Source organism: Podarcis tiliguerta, assembly GCF_965153285.1.
Source record: "Podarcis tiliguerta genome assembly, chromosome: 14".
NCBI classification, from domain to species: Eukaryota; Metazoa; Chordata; class Lepidosauria; order Squamata; family Lacertidae; genus Podarcis; species Podarcis tiliguerta.
The window spans coordinates 7,300,607-7,326,146 of NC_139547.1; the positions used below are offsets into that span (position 1 = coordinate 7,300,607).

The window sequence follows — 25,540 nt, forward strand, 5'->3', positions numbered from 1 at the left end:
GCCCGCAGAGGGCAGCGAGGAGCAACCACCACTGACTCGTGATGTAGCTGGAAACCCAAAGTATAACAGTGTTTTTTAGGCCCTGGAAAAAGTAGAAAGAGCTATAGGGGGACTCAGTGGCTGGTAAGGATGCTCTCATGGTGATGTGACAGCTCTAGAATTATTATTTTTGGGTGGGGGCTTGGGCAGATATCCTCTGTGGGCCATCCTTGAAGGGAATTGTTTTTTGGGGGGGTTGGTGGAGGATGTTCAGACCCCCCCACACACAACATTCACACATAATATACATAGAGTCCAGTAAACCTCTAGGTCTGTTTAACTGATTTTTATTATCATTATTGTTTTAAATGGTGTGGCGTTTTTTTGCTAAGACCCAAGATCAACGGTGGATTGATTTCCTTTTGATGAATAATTGAAACTTTTTATTGAAAATAGTACTAAATCAGTGCTAGCCTCTCCATGCCTACAGTGGTCATACTGATATGGCAGAGAACAGGACGAGGGTCAAAAGGCATTGTATTCATAGTCACAGTATCCTGTAAACAGTGGCTCTGCCCGGATTCCTCGCCTGCAACAAAGAAGAAGAAAAAGCATATCAATGGAAGATCACACTGCTTTACAAACAAAACAAAAATTAAATATGCTCAATGAAGAAGTGCTTTTGTTTTTTCATTTCACAATATTTGCATACAGCTTCTAAGCAGTTTACCAAAAAATCAAAAGCATTTAAAATGATCCATAAGCGCCAAAGAGATCGAAAAACATTCAAAGGACAAATGCAATCAACAGTGCGCAAAAAGAAATTAAAACACACGTCAGCATACTGCATACTAACAGCGTTCTGAAGACACCCCTCATGCCTTTTTTAATTGCCTCTCTGTCAATCCACAGAGAGACCAGGGAATTCTGAGAACATGTGCTGGAAAACATGCCTTACTTGGATTCTGGCGAGTCACTGAATCACAGAACTGTAAAGCTGAAAGGGACCCTGAGGGTCATCTAGTCCAACCCCCTGCAATGCAGGAGGAATATGCAGCTGTCCCTTACGGGGACTGAACCTGCAACCTGAACATTATCAGCACCACTCTCTAACCAACTGAGCTATAATTTTGTCTATCTTTTAATTCTCCAGTCTCTAAAAAGCAAGGGTGGGAAGGACTGGGGCTCCTCCGATGTTGTTGGACTCCTGGTCCCATCAGCTCCTGGCCAGAATAGCCAAGGACCAGGGAAGATGCAGTCACACCTGCAGAGCCACAGCTGCTCTAAACTAACAGCAGCCATTCCGAATGGCAGATGAAGGTGATGGACTATATGGAATTGGCGAAAATGACTGGCAGAATCCGAGACCAGGGAGAAGAGTCAGTGGAAGAAGATTGGAAGAAATTTAAAGACACTGCAAAATTAATGAATGTTAGAATGATGCTGGATTGAAGTTGAGGGGTTTTTTAGCAGCAATGTTAAGGAATATGTAAAAATGGATTGTTAATGGGTGATAATTTAAAGCTATAATATATTAAGATAAAAGAGTAAGATAAAATTAAAGAGGGAAAGGATTTGCTGAATTGACCAACTGAATTGGAATACAAGAAAGGGAGGTGTGAGGAGGTCAGAGAAACAAGTAAATGAAAGATAAGTTATGGAAAGACTGATTTGTTTTTAACTGTTTTTATTTTGTATTTTCTCTTTCTTTTTTTTCTTTTCTATTTTCTCTAATTTTTGTAATATGTTGAAATGTTAATAAATATCTTTTTTTAAAAAATAAACTAACAGCAGCCATTCCTTGGTACATGGAGATCTCCTTTTAGCAACTGACAGCTGTTTGAGTTAAGAGGGGGAAAGTTCAGAGGCAGCCTACTCTGAAAACCAATCGACATGGGGCAAGGAGCTTTCATGCCCTAGCTTGGGGGCTTCCTAGAAGCATCTCGTTGGCTGCTGTCAGAAAGCACAACATTCCCAGATACCTGTGGGAAACCTGCGAGCAGGACCCAAGCAAAGGAGCCACTCTCTCCTCTTGCAATTTCTTATCTGCTCTTATGTTCTTGTTAGTTGCGGCTGATAAATAAATTGAGCCTACATGTCCAACTTTTGAATGATATTGTGGGCTTCCCGGAGGCGACTGGCTGGAAACTGATTGTGTGAGCCTTTGCTCTGATCTAGCAAATGTCTTAGTTTTCTTTCACTGTGCAAAGAGAGTTTGGGAACCGTGGTAACAGTGCACTATGCCTGCTTGCTCAGAAGTAAGTCCCACTTAAATGAATGGGACTTACTCCCTGGGTAGCTCAGTTGGTTAGAGCTGCTTCTTCTTCTTTGGTGATCCCTCGTAGCTGAGTAAGATTGTTTTCCATGAACATGGTCTTAACGGTGAGTCTGTAAGGGACTGTGGAGGCAAATTCTGGATCCACACATCCTTCCACAGTAGGGACATAGGTTTCTGGGTGGGAGTTGATAATGGTGTGGATGTGCCAAGCATGCCTTCCTCTTAGCATGCTTCTCCCTTGCGTCCTGACTTCAAGCGTCTTTAAAGCCCATGACACCTTTGGTAAAGGCTGTTCTCCAACTGGAGCGTTCGCAGGCCAGTGTTTCCCAGTTGTCGGTGTTTATACTACATTTTTTAAGATTTGCCTTGAGAGAGTCTTTAAACCGCTTTTGTTGACCACCTGCATTACGCTTCCCATTTTTAAGTTCGGATAGCTCAGTTGGTGCTAATAACGCCAAGGTTGCAGGTTCGATCCCCGTATGGGACAGCTGCATATTCCTGCATTGCAGGGGGTTGGACTAGAGCAGGGGTCGGCAAGGTTTACCTCGCCTGGGCCGGTTCACTCCAGTGGAGATCCCTCTGTGGGCTGGATCGTGCACACATGCTTGCGATTTCCAGCATCTGTGTCTGCGCAGATGTGATTTTCGGCGTCTGCATGCGCAGATGCAACTTCCAGCGACGTGGAAGCGAGTCCCCATGCTGCACTGTGCCAGTTTAGCACAGCGCACGGGGACTCGCCGAACAGGTAGCTCGGTTCGGGGAGCGGCTCGTAGGCCGGTTAAACAACCCCCATGGGCTGCTTGTGGCCCATGGGCCTTAGGTTGCAAACCCCTGGACTAGAGGATCCTCAGGTCCTTCCAACTCTGTAATTCTATGATTCCCAGTCAAGCATGGACAGCAGCTTAACAAGGCCTGCCTGGCCTCCCTATCTGGCACACAAGGCAGCATCAACCTTATTGGCCAAGCCATGCCCACTTGCCCTGCGCCTGGCATAAAATACAAGGAGCAAGGCAGTTACAGGTGGGGCTTGGCCAAAAGCGGGTTTGCTGGCACCACTGATCTATGTTCTGCAAGCGTTGACAATCAGCTGGTTGCTAAGGTTTGCAATGTACTGTGCCTTTACCCACACGGTTTGATTTCAAACAGTGCAAGGACCAAAGCAGGTCGCCTGGTGTCACAGCCGGTGATTGACAGATGTCCAGATCCAGTTCCCCACCCCAGCGTTCAGGATTGCTGCCTGAGGTGCATGGGAATCTCAGGACATCAAGCACAAAGGCCTTTGTATATCCAGCTACAGCTCACAGGTTTGTCCTGCCCTTTTCACTCTCCATAGCTAATGCAATGGTCACGTTGCACGTTCGTTCTTGAGAGCCACAGGTACAAACAAAGCTTCCTAGAGGGCTCAGCAGAGAGTTTTACCTGAGGAGGGTGCAGCGGAAGTCTCCCAGCCTCCTATATGCATCCTGCAGGTCTCGGACCGTCGCGTTGCTCCAGAGTCTCTCTGCTACAGCCCCAGCTCTAGGCCTTGAGGAAATAAAACAGCACAGCCCTCACGTCAGAAACTATGACAGGGCTGGTGAAAATAAGTCACAGCTGAGGAGCAAGCACTGAAACCTGGCGAGAGAGGCTCCTGGGTTAAGCTTAAGGAATGGCACGCTTGCTTGGAACGTGAGAATTCTGACCAAAACGGAAACAGGAGCGGAAATTGTCACTATTTGCTTATTCATTCCGTGTCCAGGACAGAAATCAATCCAGCAACCACAACGATGGATCTGGTAGCGGGAAGGAGGCCGCCTCCTCCATTGCAATCATGGCATTTAAGCCTTAAAGCTAAAGGCCAACACAATCCGGAAGTAAAATAGAAATAGGCAGACAAGATATAATGGCAAGAGCAGAATCTCCTCTACACATATTAAGAGCAAATGGAAAAAATCCTCTGCAGGGACTAAATTGCACTAAATTACCTTACATTTGTTTACACTGAATTACATTTGCCATTTTAATGCCCAAAAGTCCTTTTGAATCTCATCGCTATCTCTTTTTTGTGTATTTTAACAACTCTGAACCAACTTAGTATCATCAGCAAACCTGGCCGCCCCTCTCTCCTCCTGGGAAGCCAGAGGCGTCAAGGACACATTCCAACCAGGCAAATGAGCGCAAGGAGGACCTCCATCAGAAAATGTGCCCCTACAAGACAAGGTGTGGCCTGGTTTAGTGACCGCTGATCTTACCAGAGTCTTGGGGTTAAGTTTGTCACATCCACATATTCACCCCACATGCAGGCCTCTCCTCCAATCACCAGCTTCTTCTGTTCTGGGCTGCCTGTCAACAAGATGTATTCTTCAAAAAAATGTATTTAAAACAATAACATCTAAAACATTAACAACATCTAAAAGCAGTCACATGCCCTCACAACCATTAATTTCAATTGCCTGGGTGAACTTCCCACCCACCCCACTCACACATGAAAACAAAGACCACCACAGCCAACCACAAATGAACAGCCATACCCCAGGGCCAACCCCAACCTCTCTCACCACCAAAGGAACACAAGTGAACAGCAGAGAACCTGCACAAGCAACGCTGACACCAAACCCCACATATAGTAAGTACAGTGGTGCCCCGCAAGACGAATGCCTCGCAAGACGGAAAACCCGCTAGACGAAAGGGTTTTCCGTTTTGGAGGTGCTTCGCAGGACGAATTTCTCTATGGGCTTGCTTCGCAAGACGAAAATGTCTTGCGATTCCTGGGGGTTTTTTTTCGCTCCCCACCCCCTTTTTCTAAGGCACTAAGCTGCTAATAGCCTTTTAGCAGCTAATCCGCTAATCCCTTAAACCTTTAATAGCCGCTAATCCGCTAATCCGCTAATGGGCTTGCTTCGCAAGACGAAAAAGCCGCTAGACGAAGAGACTCACGGAACGGATTCTTTTCGTCTTGCGAGGCACCACTGTAAAATAGAAACGTCGCCACCCGACCGCACCCCCCCCACATCTTCCCCCCCCCTCCAACTCTTTCCCCCTTTTCTTCCAAATGTCTCAACAAATGAAACTGATTTGTAAAAATGTTACACAGGGGGAAAAATACGAGAGAGAGAGACATTGCACACACTTTTGTAAATCAATAAAATCTTTAATAAATTGCCTGGGTGAACCAGAATACCTTTAACTACCTCCTGATGATGAGAGAGACGCACCACATGAGGGAGGGCATTCCACAAATGGGGAGCCACCACCAAGAAGGCCCTGCCCCTGTTCTGTGCCAACAAGGCAACACCCAGTGGTGCCACCACTAGCAGGGCCTCCCCTGCCAATCGTAGGGCCTGAGGGGGTCAAGACTCAGGGAAGCGCTCTTAAGGTGGTTGGGTCACAAGCCATTTAGGGCTTCACACGCAAGGGCTGACACCCTGCGGGCGGGCCTGGTGACTCACCACCTCTCTGCCTCACAGCACCCAAGATAGCAGGAAAGCCAACACCAAGAACGTACCTTCAAATGCCAATGGCTCCACCTGGTGAACAGCCATCCAGTCCTGTCCATAAGAGATGTGGTTAAGATACCAGGGGGCAGAGAGAAGAGCCCGGTAGCCGGCTTTGGTGACGCGAGCCATCTCTGCTTGGTATGTCCCTGCGTTCTCTCTCCACACGTGTATCAAGGTATCAGGCTTCACCTGCCCAAAAGAGAAGCAAGGCAGGGAAGCACGTCAGAGACCAGAGACCAGGGAAGGGTTCAGTTAAGACAGCAGGGCGGCCGTGGAATCATGGGAAGCCGCAACAGTGACGCCACATGAATTGCAGCCATTCTAAATGGAGATCTTTATCCCAGCTGCTATCTGCACCGGACTTGAACTGAATTTATAAGCAGGTGCTGTTGTTGTTCCAACCTGCAGAGTTGCTTTCTTTCTTATTGCTTTTTACATGCAATGGTTTTGACTGCTTTTTATATCTGCAACTGTTTTATGTATCTGATATTTATATACCTTATATATCTGGTATCTGAAGAGGTGTGCACGCATACGAAAGCGTATTACCAGAACAAATTTAGTTGTCTATAAGGTGCTACTGGACAATTTTTTATTTTTATTTCGACTGCGTCAGACCAACACCTACCTGAATCTAGAATCATGGAAGGCACCACATTGAGCTGCATGAAATGGAAGTCCGTCCGTATCTGAAGAAGTGTGCATGCACACGAAAGCTTATACTAGAACAAACTTAGTCTATAGGTGCTACTAGACAATTTTTTAATTTTTTGAGTTTTGTATATCTCTTTAAAAAGGTAAAGGTACCCCTGCCCGTACGGGCCAGTCGTGTCCGACTCTAGGGTTGTGCGCCCATCTCACTCCAGAGGCCGGGGGCCAGTGCTGTCCGGAGACACTTCCGGGTCACGTGGCCAGCGTGACGAAGCTGCTCTGGTGAGCCAGCACCAGCGCAGCACACGGAAACACCATTTACCTTCCCGCTATAAAGCGGTACCTATTTATCTACTTGCACTTAGGGGTGCTTTCGAACTGCTAGGTGGGCAGGAGCTGGGACCGAACGACGGGAGCTCACCCCGCCGCGGGGATTCGAACCACCAACCATACGATCGGCAAGTCCTAGGCACTGAGGTTTTACCCAAAGCGCCACCCGCGTCCCTTTATTGTATCATAAATCACTTTGGCATGTTCCATGGGAAGCAATGCATAAATTGATAATAGTAATGAATTAGAAAAAATAATAAGGAAACCAGAGAGGGGATAACACTTTCTCTACCACGGTGATCCTGACTAAATCCCCACCCCAACACTCTTGCACACCCCGGGATACCCCAGGATCACCATTCATCAGATGTGTATCATGTGCTTAATCAGACGTACCATGTGATTGATATGCATGCATGGATTGGCTCATATGTATGAATTATTATTATTACTACTACTAATATTCCTAATATTAATATTTCTATACTCTCCTTCATCCGGAGATCCCAGGGCAGTTCACCACAGAAAAATACAAAATGAGAACACAAAACAAGAAAAGGTGAGCCAAAGGGACCAAACACACACAGGCTGCATGCAAAGCTCAATGTTCCAGGCACTCCTGTAATACAGGAACAGCCTGAACGGGGCAAACAGTGGCAACCTATTCCTCTTTAGAGCAAGAGCAGAACAGCTTAGGGCTTAAAGAGAACAAAAGGTGGGTCAGAAATGCAAAGCGGCTTTGGGAGAGAGGAAGGAGAGAAGCAGCATTGCAGACGAGTAGCAGCTAGAAAGAGCCAAGCAGTGCATGAGATCAAGCACACCTTTTGTGATATTCTCTCAGCTCCGCTGGCTGCCAACTCATGCAGGCCCTGGGTTCAGGAATCAGTGCCCCTCTAGGTGCCATTGGTCCCAGGCAGCAAGGCCAAGATGAGACTTGTAGGTGATGAAAGATTCCTTCATCCCTAAGTGATGTGCTTCGATACAGCAGTCCAGCCAGAAGCCCAGGCAACCATGGTGGGGATGTGCCAATGGGGAAATTCTGGCCTCTCAGAAACGTAATTGCGACCTTGACCCAGCCCAGGGGTAAGGAACCTCTGATCCAGGGGTCAAATGCAGCCCTCCAGGCCCCACTACCTTGCCCTTGGGACCCTCCCCAGGCCACACACCCCTCCAAGCTACATCCTTTCCCACCTGTAGATGCTGAGGATAGACCTTGGGACCTTCTGAATGCAAATCAGATGCTCTACCATTGAGCTACGGTCCTTCCAGGTACTTTGCCTTGAGAAGGAATACAGTCATACCTCTTGTTAGGTCCGCTTCATGTTACGTTCTTTCAGGACATGCCCCGCGGCGACCTGGAAGTACCGGAAAGGGTTACTTCCGGGTTTCGCTGCTCGCGCATGTGCAGAAGCGGCGAATCACTACCCATGAACATGCAGACATGGGTTGCATTCTGCTCATGTTGCGAACGGGGCTCCGGAACGCATCCCGCTCACAAGCAGAGGTACCACTGTATATGGGAAGGTTGAAAATTCAACGACACTCCTGCTCAGCAGCATTTGGTGGGGAGAGGAGCAGAGGGACCCACAGTTATGCAAACATTCTTCCTACATTGCAATTGCTCCGCTACCAGATCTTGCTGCCACGACTTTTGCTCAGCTGTCCACATAAAAGAGAAGGCAGGAGTGGGGGGGGGGGAGAAGAATTTCTGCTGCCCCATGCAAGAAGCAGATCCATATATTGGTTGGTGGAGGGGAGAGAAAGTTGTGAATAGGACACAGCAGCTGGAAATTCACCTAGAGGCCTTCTCACCTTCACTCCGTTATCAAAAACTTCCTGCCATACCGCGTAGCCTTTGTTGCAGGAGGAGACTATATCCAGCAGCCTGGAGTAAAGAGAAAGAACTACTGAAAAAAGGAGGTGTTTCCCATCCTTCCCATTTATTCCTACTTTGCCTATATTCCAGGCAAATTACCTGGAAGGGCCATAGCTCAGTGCTAGAGCATCTGTTTTGCATGCAGAAGGTCCTCAGCTTCTGCAGGTAGGGGTGATGAATGGTTCTTCTCTGAAAAGCTGGAGAGCTTCTAGATGGACCAATGGTCCGACTGGGAGGATACCCAGAGCTTACAGAGTTAGCAGCTCAAGGGGAATGACGTCCTGGGTGTGCATTTGCATACGGGTATTGTACTCTGTGATGTGAATGTTTTTACTTTCTGTTTTGGCTGCGATAGGAGCAGCATCATGTCTCTGCTCTCTCCTGGCTGATTTGTTGTTTTTCTGCTGTACAATAGAGCTTTGTAGAATAGAAGCAGCTGTTGTGCGAGAGTTTTACTGCATGGCTAAGATTCCTTCCGCACAGGCACACCGCTGCTCAAGACACTCTGCTGTAACCGGGAGAAGCAGATTGGCGCAGTGGAAGCGGACTGGACGCCACAACAGTGCCGCTGTTCGCAGCCTTGACGGACGCTCAACGGAACACTGGCCCAGCATAAGGCACCTTCCTGTGTTCCTTCATTTGCACTCCCAACTCAAAAAGCTGGCTTGGATAGTCATATCTTAGCTTAATAAACCAAGATATGAATGAGTCAACAAAGCACCTTTGCTCCTTATTTTGCACGAGCTGCAATTAATTAATGAGTTGCCCACCTGGTCCAACTGGAAAACTGTAATCACCAGCTTTGGAAAATGTCAGGCTATTAACTTCAAACCATGGTTTGTTCTAAAAGTGGTAACCATAGTTTCTTATTTGAACAAATTGGAGAACCACACAGTAAGCCCACAACTTATGTGGGGGTTACATTCCAGGGACTGTGCTGAAAGCCAAAGCAACTGGGGGACGGAAAAAGAAGAGGCTCAAGTGCTACTAGCCAATCCCAGCTACTCAGAAGTAGGCCCACTGACTTCAGTGGGGCTTACTTCCAGATAAGAGTGTATAGAATTGCAACCTAACTTGGATCAGTTCTCCAAACAGTTCAAGAAAGGGGCAAAACCAAAAAGGACTTTGGGTAAATATCTTGAGATTTGGAGAGGTGGTGGGAGATCAGAGTTTTGCAAGTATTTCCTGGGGAGGCCAAAAGCAGAGGAATGCACCTGTACAAGAAGCATCACCTGGAAGACTGGGGTGATCTTCCAACATCTGGCAGCAGTCCCTACAGCTTCTGCTCTGTGAAAGCCCCTGAGCAACTGAGAGCAACGGTCCTTACCTCTGGATGTAGAATGATTCCAGCTTGGTATAGTCTTCGCCAAACCCCATCTTCTGCATAAACGCCTGGACATCTGGATTGGACTTCCTGCATGGGAAGGAGAGGAGCCAGATTAGAACCACAGAACAGGTAGCACCCACCAAAGGCTCTGAATGGCTTTCTCCGAGGGTCAACAAAAATAGAAACAAGAGCGGGCCTCTCATCCTGCACACATCGGGTGATTTATTACGTAATCACAGTGAACTGCAGTATACAAAGTGGAATCCTCCCTTTCTTTTAGCAGAATCCCTTTTGATTTTGAATTCTTTTTTAAGCAAGCATGATTTGCTCCGGAGGGTAGGACCCGAAACAACAGCTTCAAGTTTGCAAGAAAGGAGTTTCTGATGAAACATCAGGAAGAACCTTCTGACAGTATGAGCTGTTTGACAGTGGAACGGTCTCCCTTAGGAGGTTGTGGGCTCTCCTTTCTTGGAGATTTCTAAGCAGAGGTTGGGTGGCCACCTGTCATGGATGCTTTCGTTGAGATTCCTGCATTGCAGGGGGTTGGATGACACTTGGGGTCCCTTCCAACTATATATCTCTATGATTCTAGCCACTCCAGATGACAGGAAGAAACCTGAAAACAATGGGCAGAGCATGCCTACTGGTCAGGAAAATCTGCCTTTCTTGTGGATATCTATAATTAAAATGCTCCGGATATGTAGTATGATGGAAAGTAACAGAAATGGAAAGGGAGACTCTGTATCTGATGGGCATGTAAATATATTGTGCTTGTTTTATGACTTGTTGTTCTTTTGGCATAACACAATCAGCCAATTACATATTAAAAGTATGAGTCATTGATTTGTTGCTTGCATGGATGCATTTATCTAGTCAATCTTATGGGCTAGGGAAGTCAGAAAGGGAGGACTAAACAGAGTTTCAGCAATTCTGATGATGGGTGGAGGAGTTTTTGAAACATTCACAACATCTCCCAAGAAAACTGTGTGTGTGTGTGTGAGAGAGAGAGAGAGAGAGAGAGAGAGAGAGAGAGAGGAGAGAAGAGAAGAAACACTTATGGTTCACAGCAAGAAAGCTGTACGTGTACAACAAAACTATTATCCCAGAAGACACAGGTCACTGAAACTAGCCAGCTTCTCCCCCACCTCCCTGTCACTCCCACTCCAGATCCCTCCAAGAAATCAAGACTTGCCAGCATGTGAAGTCAACCTCATCTCCTCCCAGGTGAATGTAGAAGTCTGGAAACACAGAACTGACTTCGGCAAAAAACTTGGCCATGAACTCGTAAGTTGTATTGAGGATGGGGTTGACTGGCCCGTAGCTTCCGGAGGGATTTGGGCCCGCATAGCAGGGAGTCAATAAGCCTGGGATGCCTAAGATGAGAAAAAACAAAAACAAAAGCAGGGGTGGGATTGGGGTGGGGGGAGTCTGCTTAAACACATGGGGCAGTGGACAAAAGAAAAAAGCAAGCTCTGCATGGGTGGCCCTAGAAGATGAGGCACTGGTCCCTTTTGCCAAAAGGGACCCAATGGAAAGACTTATAAAGCTAAGAATAGCATGCAGAAAGTTACAATTTACTAACAGCCCAATCCTAACCATGTCTATATATCAGAAGAAGTGTGCATGCACACAAAAGCTTATACAGTACCCAGAACAAACGTAGTTGGTCTCTAAGGTCTCCTCTCTTCCTCTGAAAGTCCAACACCATCTCCTTTGTCTTGCTGATATTAAGGTGCAAGTTGTTCCCTATGTCGATATTTTTTGGCCCTACCCTCTATACACTGATTCATCTCCACCTGTTATTAAACTCATTATGGTGGTGTCATCTGCAAACTTAATAATTGCAGTAGACGAGTCAGATGATACACAATTGTATGTATACAATGAATACAGGTAGGGACTTAGCACAAAGCCCTATGGTGTGCCAGTGCTGATTTTAAAGAATTAGATGTTACATATAATGTTAAATGCATCAGATTTACACACTGAAAGAGTCATATAAGCTTCTGGTTCAAACAGCTACACATCTAGCACACCTCTTTCAGCCAGGTGGTTTTCGTTTGTGTTCAGATCCTAACTCTAGACTCAGAATATACATTGGCTCCAGGAACCACTAAGTACGCCATTCAGCTGGTCGCTGCAGCCCAGCTCTTACCTGGACCCCACGAGAGAGTATGGCCAGGAGTGTCAAATTCGGAAATCACCCTGATCCCACGCAGCCGGGCATACTCAATCACTGTCTTCACATCTCTGGCAGTGTACACATGGGTGGTAGGGTGGAAGGCTCCCTGGAAAGGCACAAAGTCACAACATCTTACTGCCCTACAAGTCTTGTTAAAATTGTGTCTAGGCTGGAGTCCTTAAGAGAAGTGGATTATTCAAAATTCTCACCTAGTCCATCTGCGCTGTACATTTAAAGCAATATCATGCAACTTTAAACAGTCATGGCTTCCTGGGAAGTGTAGTTTGTTAAGTGTGCCAAGAATTCCTAGGAGACGCCCTAATCCCCTCTCGGAGCTACAATTCCTAGAGTGGTTTAGCAATCAATCCCTCTTTCCCAGATAACTTTGGGAACTGTAGCTGTGTGAAGATAATGTGAGTCTCCCAACAATTCTCTGCACACTGAAAAAACTACAGTTCCCATTATTCGGGGGGGGCAGGCACAGTACTGTTTAAAGTGGTATGATACCGCTATAAATGTATAGTGCAGATGGGGCCTTCAGCCTGGCAGAGATATTTCTCACCCTCAAAAGTTTAAAGAAAGACAAGCAGAGCGCCAACTCCAGGCTTCGGAGACTCTTTGGGAAAGACACCCTCCTTCTAGGAGTCTGTACCTTCACTGCCATTTTCACCAGCTGTTCGGGCTGCTCCTCTTCCTCATTGCTACTACCTACTGTATTTTTCGCCCTATAGGACACACTTTTTCCCCTACAAAAATGAAGGGGAAATGTGTGTGCGTCCTATGGGGCGAATGCAGGCTTTCGCTGAAGCCAGGAGAGCGAGAGGGGTCGGTTCAGGAAGCTACCCGCAAGCCCTGGGAGCCCGGTGCGAAGTCGCACAGCTCTCCCACAGCTTGCGGAGAGCTGCCTGCAGGCTTTGGGCTTCGCGCAGCTCTCCCACGGCTTGCGGAGAGCTGCCTGCATCCTGAAGCCTGGGGTGCACTGAGCTCAGTGCGCCCCAGGCTTCGAGCTTCGTGCAGCTCTCGGCAAGCCGTGGGAGAGCTGTGCGACTTTGGGTAGATATCCGCGAGCCTGGGGAGACCGGCGCGACTTCCTGCCGGGCTCCCTAGGCTTGCGGATAGCAGCCTGTTCTGGGGGCTGGGGTCGGGGGAAGCTCGGGCTTCCCCCGCCCCATCCCCGCGCCGGGGGGGGGGAATAATTTTTTTTCTTTATTTCCTCCCCCCCCCCAATAAACTAGGTGCGCCTTATGGGCCGGTGCGCCCTATGGGGCGAAAAACACAGTACTTTTAAAAAAGGGATGCCGGTGGTGCTGTTTGTCTAAACCACTGAGCCTCTTGGGCTTGCTGATCGGAAGGTTGGCGGTTCAAATCCCCGGGACAGGGTGAGCTCCTGTTGCTCTGTCCGAGCTCCTGCCAACCTAGCAGTTCGAAAGTATGTCAAAGTGCAAGTAGATAAATAGGTACTGCTCCGGCAGGAAAGTAAACGGCATTCCATGCGCTCTGGTTTCCATCATGGTGTTCTGTTGTGCCAGAAGCGGTTGAGTCATGCTGGCCACATGGCCCAGAAAGCTGTCTGTGGACAAGCGCCGGCTCTCTCGGCCCAAAGCGAGATGAGCACCACACCCCATAGTTGCCTTTGACTGGACTTAACCTTCCAGGGGTCCTTCACCTTTAAATTTTGTCTACCACTTACTTTACTTGTCAGGCAGAGAGCCAGTAAACAAGGAGACAGTGGCATCTACCACTCCTCCTGATTGCCACCATGATTTAGTAGGTCCAGGTAAAAGGCAGGTGGACAAGCCTGTTTCAATGGGGTGACAGTAAGAGCTGTTTGACAGTGGAACGCTCTCCCTCCTTCATTAGAGGTTTTTAAGCAGAGTTTGGATGGCCATCTGGCATGGATGCTTTGGAGGAGATTCCTGCACTGCAGGCTGTTGGAACTACATGACCCTCAGGGTCCCTTCCAACTATGATCCCATAAGAGGAGGAGCAGGTCCAGGGAGCTCATCCATGGGTCTCCTGCTAAGATATGGACACTCAACACATGCTTGACCAAGCCGATCCTTGGCCCCAGCCCCAGAAAGGCAGTTTCCCAATGAGCAAACAAGACCAGGACAAGATAGGAAATACAGTGGTACCTGAGGTTAAGTACTTAATTCGCTCCGGAGGTCCATTCTTAACCTGAAACTGTTCTTAACCTGAAGCACCACTGTAGTTAATGGGGCCTCCTGCTGCCACCAGAGCACGATTTCTGTTCTCACCCTGAAGCAAAGTTCTTAACCCGAGGTAATATTTCTGGGTTATCGGAGTCTGTAACCTGAAGCGTCTGTAACCCGAGGTACCACTGTATACTTCAGATGCACGCAACGCTGCAGTTTTCCAGAAGGGCATAAGCATTAGGTTTCAACACAAACACTGTATTAAGGGATTCTTTGGTAAACTTCTTGTGCTGACTTACCTTTTGGCTGAGATCTGGGAATGTCACGCTCTCGTACGGAAAGGATGGGTCGTCCACAATGTGCCAGTGGAACACGTTGAATTTGTTATAGGCCATGGCATCCTAGGGAATTGGAGAGCAGCACACACAGTCCTGAGAGATTGATTAGCAACAGATGCTGGCTGGCTTTCTCAAGAAGCAGCCCTGCAGAGCTCATAGCATAGCAGAATCATAGCACTGTAGAGTTGGAAGGGACCCTGAGGATCATCTAGTCCAACCCCCTGCAATGCAGGAATAAGCAGCTGGTCCATACAGGGATCGAACCTGCAACCTTGGCGTTATTAGCACCATGGTCTAACCAACTGAGCTTTCCATGTGGGGTCCCAAAAGTGAGATGTACCCTGGGTGCTGTTTGTCACTGGACGTCTTCCCCACCCACAAATCTAGGGATGGGGAGAACCTGGAGCCCTCTGGATGGTGTTGGACCGAAGTACCCATCATCCCTGACCAAAGGGCATGCTGGCAAGGACCAACTGGAGCTGGGAGTTCAGTGAAATCTGGAAGGTGACAGGTTCCCCATCCCTGCACTAAACCATGCCTGAAATCACCTTTCTACTCCAACATGGTCTACATTCATATATAAAAGGTAAAGGTAAAGGGACCCCTGACCATTAGGTCCACTCGTGGCCAACTCTGGGGTCGTGGCGCTCATCTCGCTTTATTGGCCGAGGGAGCCGGCGTACAGCTTCCGGGTCATGTGGCCAGCGTGACTAAGCCACTTCTGGCGAACCAGAACAGCACACAGAAATGCCGTTTACCTTCCCGCCGGAGCGGTACCTATTTATCTACTTGCACTTTGACGTGCTTTTGAACTGTTAGGTTGGCAGGAGCAGGGACCGAGCAACGGGAGCTCACCCCGTCGTGGGGATTTGAACCGCCAACCTTCTGATCGGCAAGTCCTAGGCTCTGTGGTTTAACCCACAGCGCTATCCACATTAATATATAAATTATTACAATTACTAATACTATTCAGAGGGACTTCAGAGGCTCCACCTTATGCTTTATCCAGTCCCACAAGTCTTGCAAAGCAGGCAGCTAAAGCCAGAGCCTTTTCAGTTGTGGCCCCTGGCACTAGAATTCCCTTCGCAGGCAGGTTTGCCTGGCGAAGCCTGCATTTTCTTTCCAGGACCAAGCAAAAATGCTTTACTTTGCCCAGGCTTTCTCGGGGGTTCTGTTTCGTTTGTTAATCCTCCCTCCCTTCCTTTTTACGTTTTATGCCATATATAAACCCCTGGATGCAATTAAACCTAAACTTTGCAGAAAAGGAACATCCTAGAACCTTTCCTCTGGCGCTGAGCGCTACGTCACAAGACAATCTGCAGCCAGACACAACATGTATAAATGCAACAGTGCCTGTGGGCGAGAGTGGAGTCAATAGGCACAGCAGACAGAAGCAGATTTCTAAAGAGAGATAGCAGGGTTCTGCACTGTTTTTAAAAGCAGATCCACTTCCTGCCCTGATGGGGTCATTCCAGTCCACGTGTATTTCCTCCCCGTTTTAACCCCTTCTCATTCTTCAGGCTAAAACTGGGATTACTGCGGAATTGCAGGACCCTGTTGCACTATATTAGGCCTGCAGAGATCAAGGCAAGTGGATCTTGGCCCGTTTCAGGAGTACCGTATTTTTCGCTCCATAGGACGCTCTTTTTCCGTCTTAAAAACTAAGGGGGAAAGTCTATGCGTCCTATGGAGCGAATGCAGGGGGGAGGCAGGCAGCAAAAGCCCCCAAGAGCTGCACACAAGTTTTGCGCAGCTCTTGTGGGCTTTTCCCCAGGAGGGAGAAGGGACTGACACGGCCAGTCAGTCCCTTCTCCCTCCTTGTAGAAAAGCCTTGCGCAACCTTTCCAGCCGGGGGAGGCTGCGCAAGGCTAAAGAGGAAGCCAAGGCAGCGAGCACAATCCATCCCGCTCGCTGCCTTGGCTTCCTCTTTAGACTTGCGCAGCCTCTCCAGCCGCGGGAGGCTGTGCAAGGCTAAAGAAGCCAACTTTTTAAAAATCTCTCTATCTCTACCTCTTTTTCTTTTTTCTTTCTTCCTCCACCCCCTTCTTTTCCTCTGGATCAGTGTTTTTATCTAGATTAACATTTTAGTTTGGAGGGGGGAATATTATAAAAAAGGAAACTTTGCAGCTTTTATTTTAGTATACAATAAAAACAGATTAAACAAAACACAAAAGAAGGAAATAGCACAGAAGAAGAGAAAAGGGAAAGAGGGGGGGATACAAAGCCATTTACCAGAGGTAGATCTTAACCCTTGCCTCACCTGGGAGCTTCTCTGGGCAGGAATTCCCTCAGCTTAAGTGGGGTGGGGGAAGAGTGGCAGGTAGGGGGGTACCTACCTAGACAGTGAAGCCACATGTCTCTCCAATGAAAATTGGGAGTGGGCATTGTGTGAAGTGGCTGTGGATCTCCTGCTGCAGAATTGTAGGACTGTATAGAGTTGGGAGGGCCACCCGAGGGTCATCTAGCCCAGCCCCCTCACAACATAGGAATCACAGCTAAAGAACGCCAGGCAGATGGTCCCCCAACCGCTGCTTAAAAGCCTCCAGTGGTGGAGACCCCCAACACCTTCCGAGGTCATAGAATTGCAGGGTTGGAAGGGAACCCCAGGAGTCATCTAGTCCAGCCCCGGTGGACAGCGGGCGCGATCCATCCCGCTGCGCAAGGCTAAAGAGGAAGCCAAGGCAGCGAGCGGGATGGATCGTGCTCGCTGCCTTGGCTTCTTTGCTCTTTGGGGCTGGGGGCGGAAATAATATTTTTTTCCTTGATTTCCCCCTCTAAAAACTAGGTGCGTCTTGTGGTCCGGTGCGTCCAATAGAGCGAAAAATACGGTAACTTTGGTTAGGTTCTGTAGAAGTGTTTCTCTAGCTTGGGTGTGGGACTACAATTCGCATCATCCCTCTAGAATTTTCCCAATCTTCCAACTCAAACAGGTTAATTCATTTTCCTTTTTACATAAAAAAAAAAAAGGCCAAAAGGGGTTCTCTGATTATTACTAATAAATGTCAGCAATAGAGCAGAAAAATCTGGAGGACCACAGTTTCTACACTTCTGATTCGGATGATCATCTGAACAAGACTCGTGAGTTTTCCAGAAAGACTAGCGACACTAAGCCAAATTCACATACCAGTGTTTCCAGAATTGCTCTCAAAGGCAAGTAATGGCGTGACGTATCAAGCAGCAGACCTCGGTGAGGAAAGCGGGGGAAGTCAACTACATCTGTCTTGTTTATGCGGAACTGTGCAGGGGAGGAGATGAACGACAGTCAGGAGAGTCTCCAAAACCCTTCAATGGCAAAGAGCATCCCCAGGGCCCAGGCCAGTTTTGACTACCGCAGCCTTCCCCAAACCCGATGCTTCCTTCCACCCCCACCCAATGTTGTTGGTTCACATCTCTCATCACATCTGAGCATGGATCTTCTGACTGGTATGGGGCAGCTGCTCCAGGTTTGCAAGTCTGATGGGCATGCCCTGAAAATAAATGGTATTTGCTGGATTAGTCCAATCAAACACCCCAAAAGCAGAAGTTGGCAGCTACTTCCTCTGTCCCATGATCTCAAATCCCTTGCCTGGGGGAAAGGATGACAGCTGGCAGAGGGTATGGTGGGAGTGAAATGCCACCCATTTGACTCAAGAACTGGGCATTCTTGAACTTAGCCTCTGCAGCCATTTTTTCAGGTGGCCCTGCTGAGCCTCATTGTGGGTAGAGGTGGGGAAGGATACCCCATGGGCTGTAATTCAGATGTTCTGTGATTCCAGTGCAGTGAAAGGAGAGCCTGCCGGATCAGGCCAACGGCCCATCATGTTTTCACAGTGGCCAATCAGTTGCATCAACATCACCAACCACGGAAGATCCATATTCACTCACCGCCCCATCATCGTCTCTCCAGGCGAGTTGGCTGAAGGTCTCCAGCCCTGTGGAACAAGGCAAGATCAACTTAAATGTACATGGCTTAAAAACAAAATATGGGAGCGTAGAAAGTTGTCTTCTACTGCGTCAACCCATTTGCCCATTGAGCTCATTGGTTCTCCAGGATTTCAAGCAGGGAGTCTCTCTGTACCTGCAGAGGCCAGGGATTGAACCTGTGCCCTGAAGCAGATGCTCAGCTACTGAGCTATGGACCTTCTGCTTACACAGACCCAGGAAGAGGGACCGTGGGAAAGCTCAGTTGCCTTACCCCTGAGAGCTCCCCATACAGTTTGTGCTGTCAGAAGCATCTGCGTATCCGAAATGGTCAGCTTATCTGAAAGAGCATCAAACAAAAGAGTTGTTAGGACTTCTTAAAATGTAGCCTCTCTCAGGATTATGCCAGTACAGGGGACACTCGAGTTGCGAACGTGATCCGTGTGAGATTCATGTTCGCAACCCGCAGCATTCGCAGCCCACGTCTGCGCACACGCGGGTTGCAATCCGGCACTTCTGCACATGTGCGACCGCCAAAACCCGGAAGTAACCCGTTCCGGTACTTCCGGGTTTCGGTGGTCCGCAACCCGAAAAAACGCAACCTGAAGAAGCTGTAACCCGAGGTATGACTGTATATAGGGAACCTCGGATAGATAACAAGTCTGTTCTTCTAGGTTTATAGCAGGGGTCAGCAGAAGGCAAATAAGGGATCTATACTGTGATTATCAGCAGCCTAGAAAGGGTTCCTGACTCCCAAATGTTCAGCAGCAGCAGCAACAAAAATTCACTCCCATCAATTTGGCCAGTCTTCCCCAACCTGGTGCCCCTGAGGTGTCTGGCACTTCAGCTCCTATTGACCCCAATCCGCATGGCCAGAGGTCAGCGATGAGGAGATGAAAAGTTCAATCATATCTGGAGGGTCTCTGTTTGACCTCCCCTGCTCTTATTCTTCCTAAAGTACACAGGGCAGTCTCTGAAATAAACAAACATACCCTAATTCAGCATTCAGTGAGCGATGTCTGTTGCAAAAGGTAAAGGTGGGGTTAAGTCCAGTCAGTGGTGACTATGGGGTTGCTCATCTCGCTTTCAGGCTGAGGGAGCTGGCATTTGTCCACAGACAGCTTTCCGAGTCACGCGGCCAGCAGGACTGAACTGCTTCTGGCGCAACGGAACACCGTGACGGAAACCAGAGTGTACAGAAACGCCATTTACCTTCCCACCACAGCGACACCTATTTATCTACTTGCACTGGCATGCTTTCGAACTTCTAGGTTGGCAGGAGCTGGGACAGAGCAACGGGAGCACACCCTGTCGCGTGGATTTGAACTGCTGACCTCCTGATCGGCAAGCACAAGAGGCGCAGTGGTTTAGACCACAGCGCCACCAATACCTGCACTGAAGCAGCTCTCGAGCACAGTTGCTCAAACACAGTAGCCCACACAGCTCTGGAGGTGGTGCTAAGACACCTGGTTCTCTTACAGCTCTCTGAGGAGTCCAGCGAAGGGTAGCCATCACACCCTGACTCGGTGACACTCACAAGAAGCTCATTACAGGGGTCCTCAGAGTGGGCGTTCCCTGCAAAACAGAATTGAAGCAAGAAAAAAAAGAACAAATGAAAGATCACAGATAAATCATTGTCTCTGCTAGCACAGGAAACACCTGTCAATGAATTTGGGCAACGATTACACTTATTTCCCCCCTCCCCCTATAATATTATGAAAATTATTGTTAGGGCTGAGAATATGGTGCCCATTGCATCAAAATTGTATTGGTGATGATACAATATAAAATTGAATTGCAATAGTAAAGGGTATGAGTCTTAGGCTTAGATTTATGAGTTTTTAATTCACATTTTTCTTTTGCTTGTCCACGCAATTTATTATCTGAAATAAAAGAAACCTCCTGTCCGTGGGGTTTGATGCTGCTCGTTCAAACATCCTGAGATCTTAGAAGGATGCTGGAATGATGTTATATGGTTTTAGCAGAAATGTAATTAAGACCTAAGTAAAAATGGATTGATAACGGGATAAAATGGAAAATTTAAGGTTAGACTGTTAAGTTAAAGTATAGAATAAAAATTGAGTAAGATGGAAAGAATTTGCTGAAATAGTTAATTGAAATAGAATACAAAAAAGGGAGGTGTGAGGAGGTCGATGAATCAAGTTAATGAAAGGTAAAGATAAGGAATATTGGATGTGTGTGTTTAATGTATTTTTTTTTGTATTGTTGTAGTGGTTTTTTTTTATTGCAATTGTATTGTATGTTTTGTTAACTTTATATTGTTTCCTTTTCTTTCTTTCTTTTTTTTCTTTCTGTAATTTCCAAACCACTAATAAATATTCTTAAAAAAAAAAAAAACATCCTGAAATCTTCTGGCAGGTGTCATTGTCAAATGATATGACAGGTGTCCACTACTACCTACATACATTCCAGAAACAACTGGAGGTATTTTTGTTCCAACAAGTTTCCCCCACTGCATGGGTCTTTACCACAAATGTCTGCTTTGTATGGCTCTACTTCTATTTGAAACACCTTTGCTGTTTTTGTGCTTTTAACTGTTTTGCATTATCTTTAGGGTACATTGCCCTGAGGTTGTTGTTCAGAAGGCAAATAATGACCCACGTTCTAGCTGGGCCAGAGGCTAATGCAGAAAGAGCAAGAAATATAAAATTGACCTTTGTATACCAGGCTACTTGCTACACACACACACACCCAATTTATTGCAAGAAGTACAACCAGAGTTCAAGGACTCATTTGAGTCAGACAACAGCAACAACAATGCATGGAGGGTGCAAAGTAGGGACTGAGAAGGGGCGTGGCCTACAGAGGGTTCTGGGGGCCAGATAAGTCTTAGAAATGCAACTAAATAAACATGACTTGCATTATTTTGGACAATAGCACTATTAGTGTAGTGGTACATTTTAAAATAATGCACGTGTCTGTGTTGATACTCTTTTCCCCCCTACACATACACACATCCCAAACAGCAGCAGCACCTCCTACCATAATATTTAGTTTATCAGAATGAGTACAAAAGAAATCCTTTGCATACTTTTCACAGTTATAAAACTGAAATAAAACTGCTGGATGCAATGCTTTCTACAAACAGAGGTCAGACTCGGCCACGCTCGGAGCTTTCAGTTCCCCAGCTTGGAAGGGAGGAAGAGGCGTGTCTCTGGGCATGCACAGAGTTCCCCTCGGCAAGCAAATCCCGCAAGCCCCGTCCGGGATGGCAAAGCGTGCAGATAGAGCGGTGCTTCTCCTTGAAAATCACCCTTAGCCCCCCAACCCCGCCTGACCTGCGTCTTCGAGTCCGGGAAGGAAAAGCAGCGCCCAGTAACGTCGGAACGCCTCGTCCAGCACCGAGCAGCCGGGCCCCACGGCCGACGAGTCGGCATAGCCGAAGCGGAAGCTCCGGGCTCGGAGGCGGCAGCCGCCCTGGGCAGCCTGGAGCAGCAACTGCGGCTGCGGCCACACGGCAGCGGCAGCGGCGGCGGCGGCGGCGAGCAGGGAGAGCAGCGCGCAACGGAGCCCCGCCATGGTCGCCAGCCGAGCGGGCGGAGAAACGACGCCGAGCGGAGGATGCGGCGCAGCGCAGCGGGAGGGGCGGGCGGGTCATGTGACCGTGCCAAAAAAACCGGTCGGAGGGGAAGTGGGTGGTGCCCCGGGGACAAGGCGGAGTCAGGGAGCCGCCCGTGGAAACGAGCCTGGGGAGGAGCGGGCGAGGGGTTTGCAGCCCCCTCTCCGCCTGCAACCAGCGCCGGATTTACGTATAAGCTAAACAAGCTCTAGTTTAGGGCTCCACTCTCTTAGGAGCCTCCCCAAAAATTAAAGGAAAACACAACGTGGATGTACATTTCCAAAATATAAGAACCAAATGAAATAAAACCTACATACAGCAACAGTGTTTTGTCTTGTGTAGGCTCCTATGATGTAAGTCAGGGGTAGGCAAACTAAGGCCCGGGGGCCGGATCCGGCCCAATCGCCTTCTAAATCCGGCCTGCGGTAGGTCCGGGAATCAGTGTGTTTTTACATGAGTAGAATGTGTGCTTTTATTTAATTTTTTTTCCAAATTTTTTTTATTGGTTTTCACAACATTATAAACAAACACATAAAACAAACAAGCATAAATCACAATCGTATTAAAAATTACGCTTATTAACATTGTTAAGTGACTTACTTCCCCTTGGTTGAATTTCATTGCATGTCCTTTTAACGGTTTTCCAAAGCATAGTTCTTAAAATAATTTAACTTAAAACATTAACATCCTTACATCTTCACATTATGCAATTAAACATATTAACTCATCATTTACCTTAAATAAAATCCTAAGCCAATTAAGTATCTGCAAGCTGCTTTCAGTTAGTTTATCTTAACATGTTTAACTAAGTTAAATTTGATCCAATCTTCCTGATACTCCTCCTCCTTCTGGTCGCGGACTCTTCCAGTTAGGTCGGCTAGCTCCGAAAAATCCATCATCTTCATCTGCCATTCTTCTATCAAATGTGTACTTTTATTTAAAATGTATCTCTGGGTTATTTGTGGGGCATAGGAATTTGTTCATTTTTTTTTCCTTTTCAAAATATAGTCCAGCCTGTGTACCTTAGTTTGGGGACCCCTGCTCTAGAGCAGAAGAAAACAAGCTTGCTCCCTCTTCCATGTGACAGCCCTTGAGATATTTGAAGGTGGCTATCATATCATATCTCCTCTCAGTCTCCTCTTTTCCAGGCTAAATACACCCAGCTCCTTCAACTGCTCCTCATACGGCTTGAAGCACTGAAAGCATCCTGGTTCCTTCCAATTCTATGACTCTTACTGGTATGATCTGATGATCGCTCAGTGGCGTGCGGTGAAATTTTCCATAGGGGAACAGTTAGAGACAGAAGCATCAGCTTGAGAGGACGGTCGGGGTGGGGTGGGGTGGTGGTTTGTTGGTGGGGTGTCACAACATCCCACAGGTAAGCATCCCACAGGTAAGTATTGTGCCTCCCTAAACCAGGCAGAAGCTTCCTGGGCTTTGGGAAGGCGGAGTCAGGCCCCTGACAGGATGCTGGATGCAAGCAGAAGTCAAGCATGGCTCTCCCACTCTGACTTCTACCTGCTTCCAGCCCAGTTCTCACACACATCTCTCGATTTTGTCTTTGCCCCACCCGTTTGCCTTCTAGCACAGAGCAACCATTGCTAGATCCAGGACCCCAGGGATTAGAAGGGACTAATCATACAGACTAACCTCCCCTCTAAAAAACACCCCCTCACAACTGCATTGTATTGTCTATTTATTGAAATAACAGCCAAATAAAGCTTTTGATAAAATACTGTTGTATTGTTGTCCATCTGATTCTAGTATGTTTTATATATTAGGTAAAGGTACCCCTGCCTGTACAGGCCAGTCTTGCCAGACTCTAGGGTTGTGCGCTCATCTCACTCTAGAGGCCTGGAGCCAGCGCTGTCCGCAGACACTTCCGGGTCACGTGGCCAGCGTGACAAGCTGCATCTGGAAAGCCAGCACAGCACACGGAACGCCGTTTACCTTCCCGCTGGTAAGCGGTCCCTATCTACTTGCACCCGGGGGTGCTTTCAAACTGCTAGGTTGGCAGGCGCTGGGACCGAACGACGGGAGCGCACCCCGCCGCGGGGATTCAAACCCCCGACCATGCGATCGGCAAGTCCCAGGCGCTGAGGTTTTACCCACAGCGCCACCCGCGTCCCATGTTTTATATATTAGAAAGAGAGTTTTATCACTTGTTTGCTAACCAGGGCTCCTTGGGGACTGGCAGGATATTGAATAGATGAAATAATAATAAGAAGAAGAAGAAGAAGAAGAAGAAGAAGAAGAAGAAGAAGAAGCAAGTCACATGAAGTACTGGTTATGCAGTTAGGGACTGGCGATTAGCTACGTAGTCCAAGCAAAAGGTACAAACAGAATACGGGAGATCTTGGATCTATTTCTCAAAAGATTTGCTGGATAGAACCAAAGTCCATATGTAGTCCAACCAGTCACCAAATAGATGCCTTTGAGAAGCCCTCTGTCTTAGGTGGTTTCCCTGCAGGGAGAGAAGGGTTGCCTTGCCTAAGTGTTAAGTGTTAGGGAGGTTTTTTTGATCTCTCAGCAAAAGGATGGTTGGGTGGTTTTGTGGCGTAGCTCTCTCCTGGGAAATGAGCGTGGCATAAGTAGTACATGGGTTATCTCACAGGAACAAATTTGACTCTGGATGCTTCCCTTTCCTAATCTTTTGTAACTAGAACTCTGCCCGCCTGCCCTACCCGCAAGACTGATGTTTCCTTCTGGAGAGACTTGGTAAGGAAAACAGGTGACAAGACTTAATCTTTCCAAATCTTTCTTCTTTTTCCTGACCTACAGATCACGGCTGGCACCGTGACTAATTATTATAAATGTTTTGTATTGTGCTCAGTTATTGTTTGTGTGGAGTTTGTATACACACATAAAACTCAATAAAATATAATTTACAAGCAAAGATAACGAAGGCATTTATGATCCCATTATGAGGGCTATAATAATTGCATTAAGAGTTATGAATCTTGTTTAGTGGAGCTGCCACAAACATTCATTACGTTATTACAGGAATGTCCAACATGTCGACCACGATATACTGGTTGGTTGTGGGGTGTCCTTTGTGATCTCCACCCAAGAGGGGGAAAAGCCTGCCCCCCCAAAAGCTCAATAACTCTGGCTCCCTAAAAAAAGCTGAACAACTCTAGGTAGATCACTGCCAGTTTGTTTTTTTTATACTGTGAATAGATCGCAGTCTCTTGGGAGCTGGAATAAAGCATAATGAGTTTTTAAAATCTTATACTAATTTGCAACTTGATGCTATACAAAGTTTGCTCCTTATATTTCTATCATGCCCAATTCAGCAGGTTTCTTCTGTTTCAACTTTTAAACGCCTGCTGAATTTTTTTCTATCCTACCAGGCCTATTCAGGCAATTAATAACTCGTCTTTCCAAAATGGTTAATTGATGTCTGATTTAAATAGTTTTATATGGTTTTTTACTGTATGGTTTTATGTACTAGTAAACTTTTGATA

The 25,540-nt window shown here is 47.3% G+C and overlaps 1 protein-coding gene across 2 annotated transcripts; it reads right to left on the reverse strand.

Moving 5' to 3' along the window:
• Window positions 1–312: 312 nt before the first annotated feature.
• HEXA (hexosaminidase subunit alpha) lies at window positions 313–22,109 on the reverse strand. 2 transcript variants are annotated; one of them, XM_083413093.1, is made up of 14 exons: window positions 21,793–22,109; window positions 19,973–20,068; window positions 18,768–18,833; window positions 18,458–18,504; window positions 17,718–17,828; window positions 14,555–14,656; window positions 12,073–12,205; window positions 11,110–11,290; window positions 9,918–10,004; window positions 8,527–8,599; window positions 5,742–5,922; window positions 4,489–4,579; window positions 3,677–3,781; window positions 313–568 (listed from the first exon to the last, which is right to left on the reverse strand). In XM_083413093.1, the coding sequence occupies exons 1-14, from the start codon at window positions 22,031–22,033 to the stop codon at window positions 505–507; spliced, it is 1,578 nt and encodes a 525-aa protein (XP_083269219.1). In that variant the 5' UTR covers window positions 22,034–22,109; the 3' UTR covers window positions 313–504. The 2 variants fall into 2 exon arrangements, with proteins under 2 accessions (XP_083269219.1, XP_083269220.1); XM_083413094.1 differs by having other exon boundaries at window positions 9,918–10,000; window positions 11,106–11,290.
• Window positions 22,110–25,540: the final 3,431 nt, after the last annotated feature.

Bases quoted from the DNA above. Each gene is read 5' to 3' on its own strand.
- HEXA (XM_083413093.1), bottom strand. From the start codon at position 22,033: ATGGCGGGGCTCCGTTGCGCGCTGCTCTCCCTGCTCGCCGCCGCCGCC. The intron at 3,782-4,488 runs GTAAGATCAGCG...TATTTCCTCAAG, and splicing joins AACTTAACCCCAAGACTCTG to GCCTAGAGCTGGGGCTGTAG. The intron at 569-3,676 runs GTAAAACTCTCT...TCTTTGTTGCAG, and splicing joins TTCCGCTGCACCCTCCTCAG to GCGAGGAATCCGGGCAGAGC.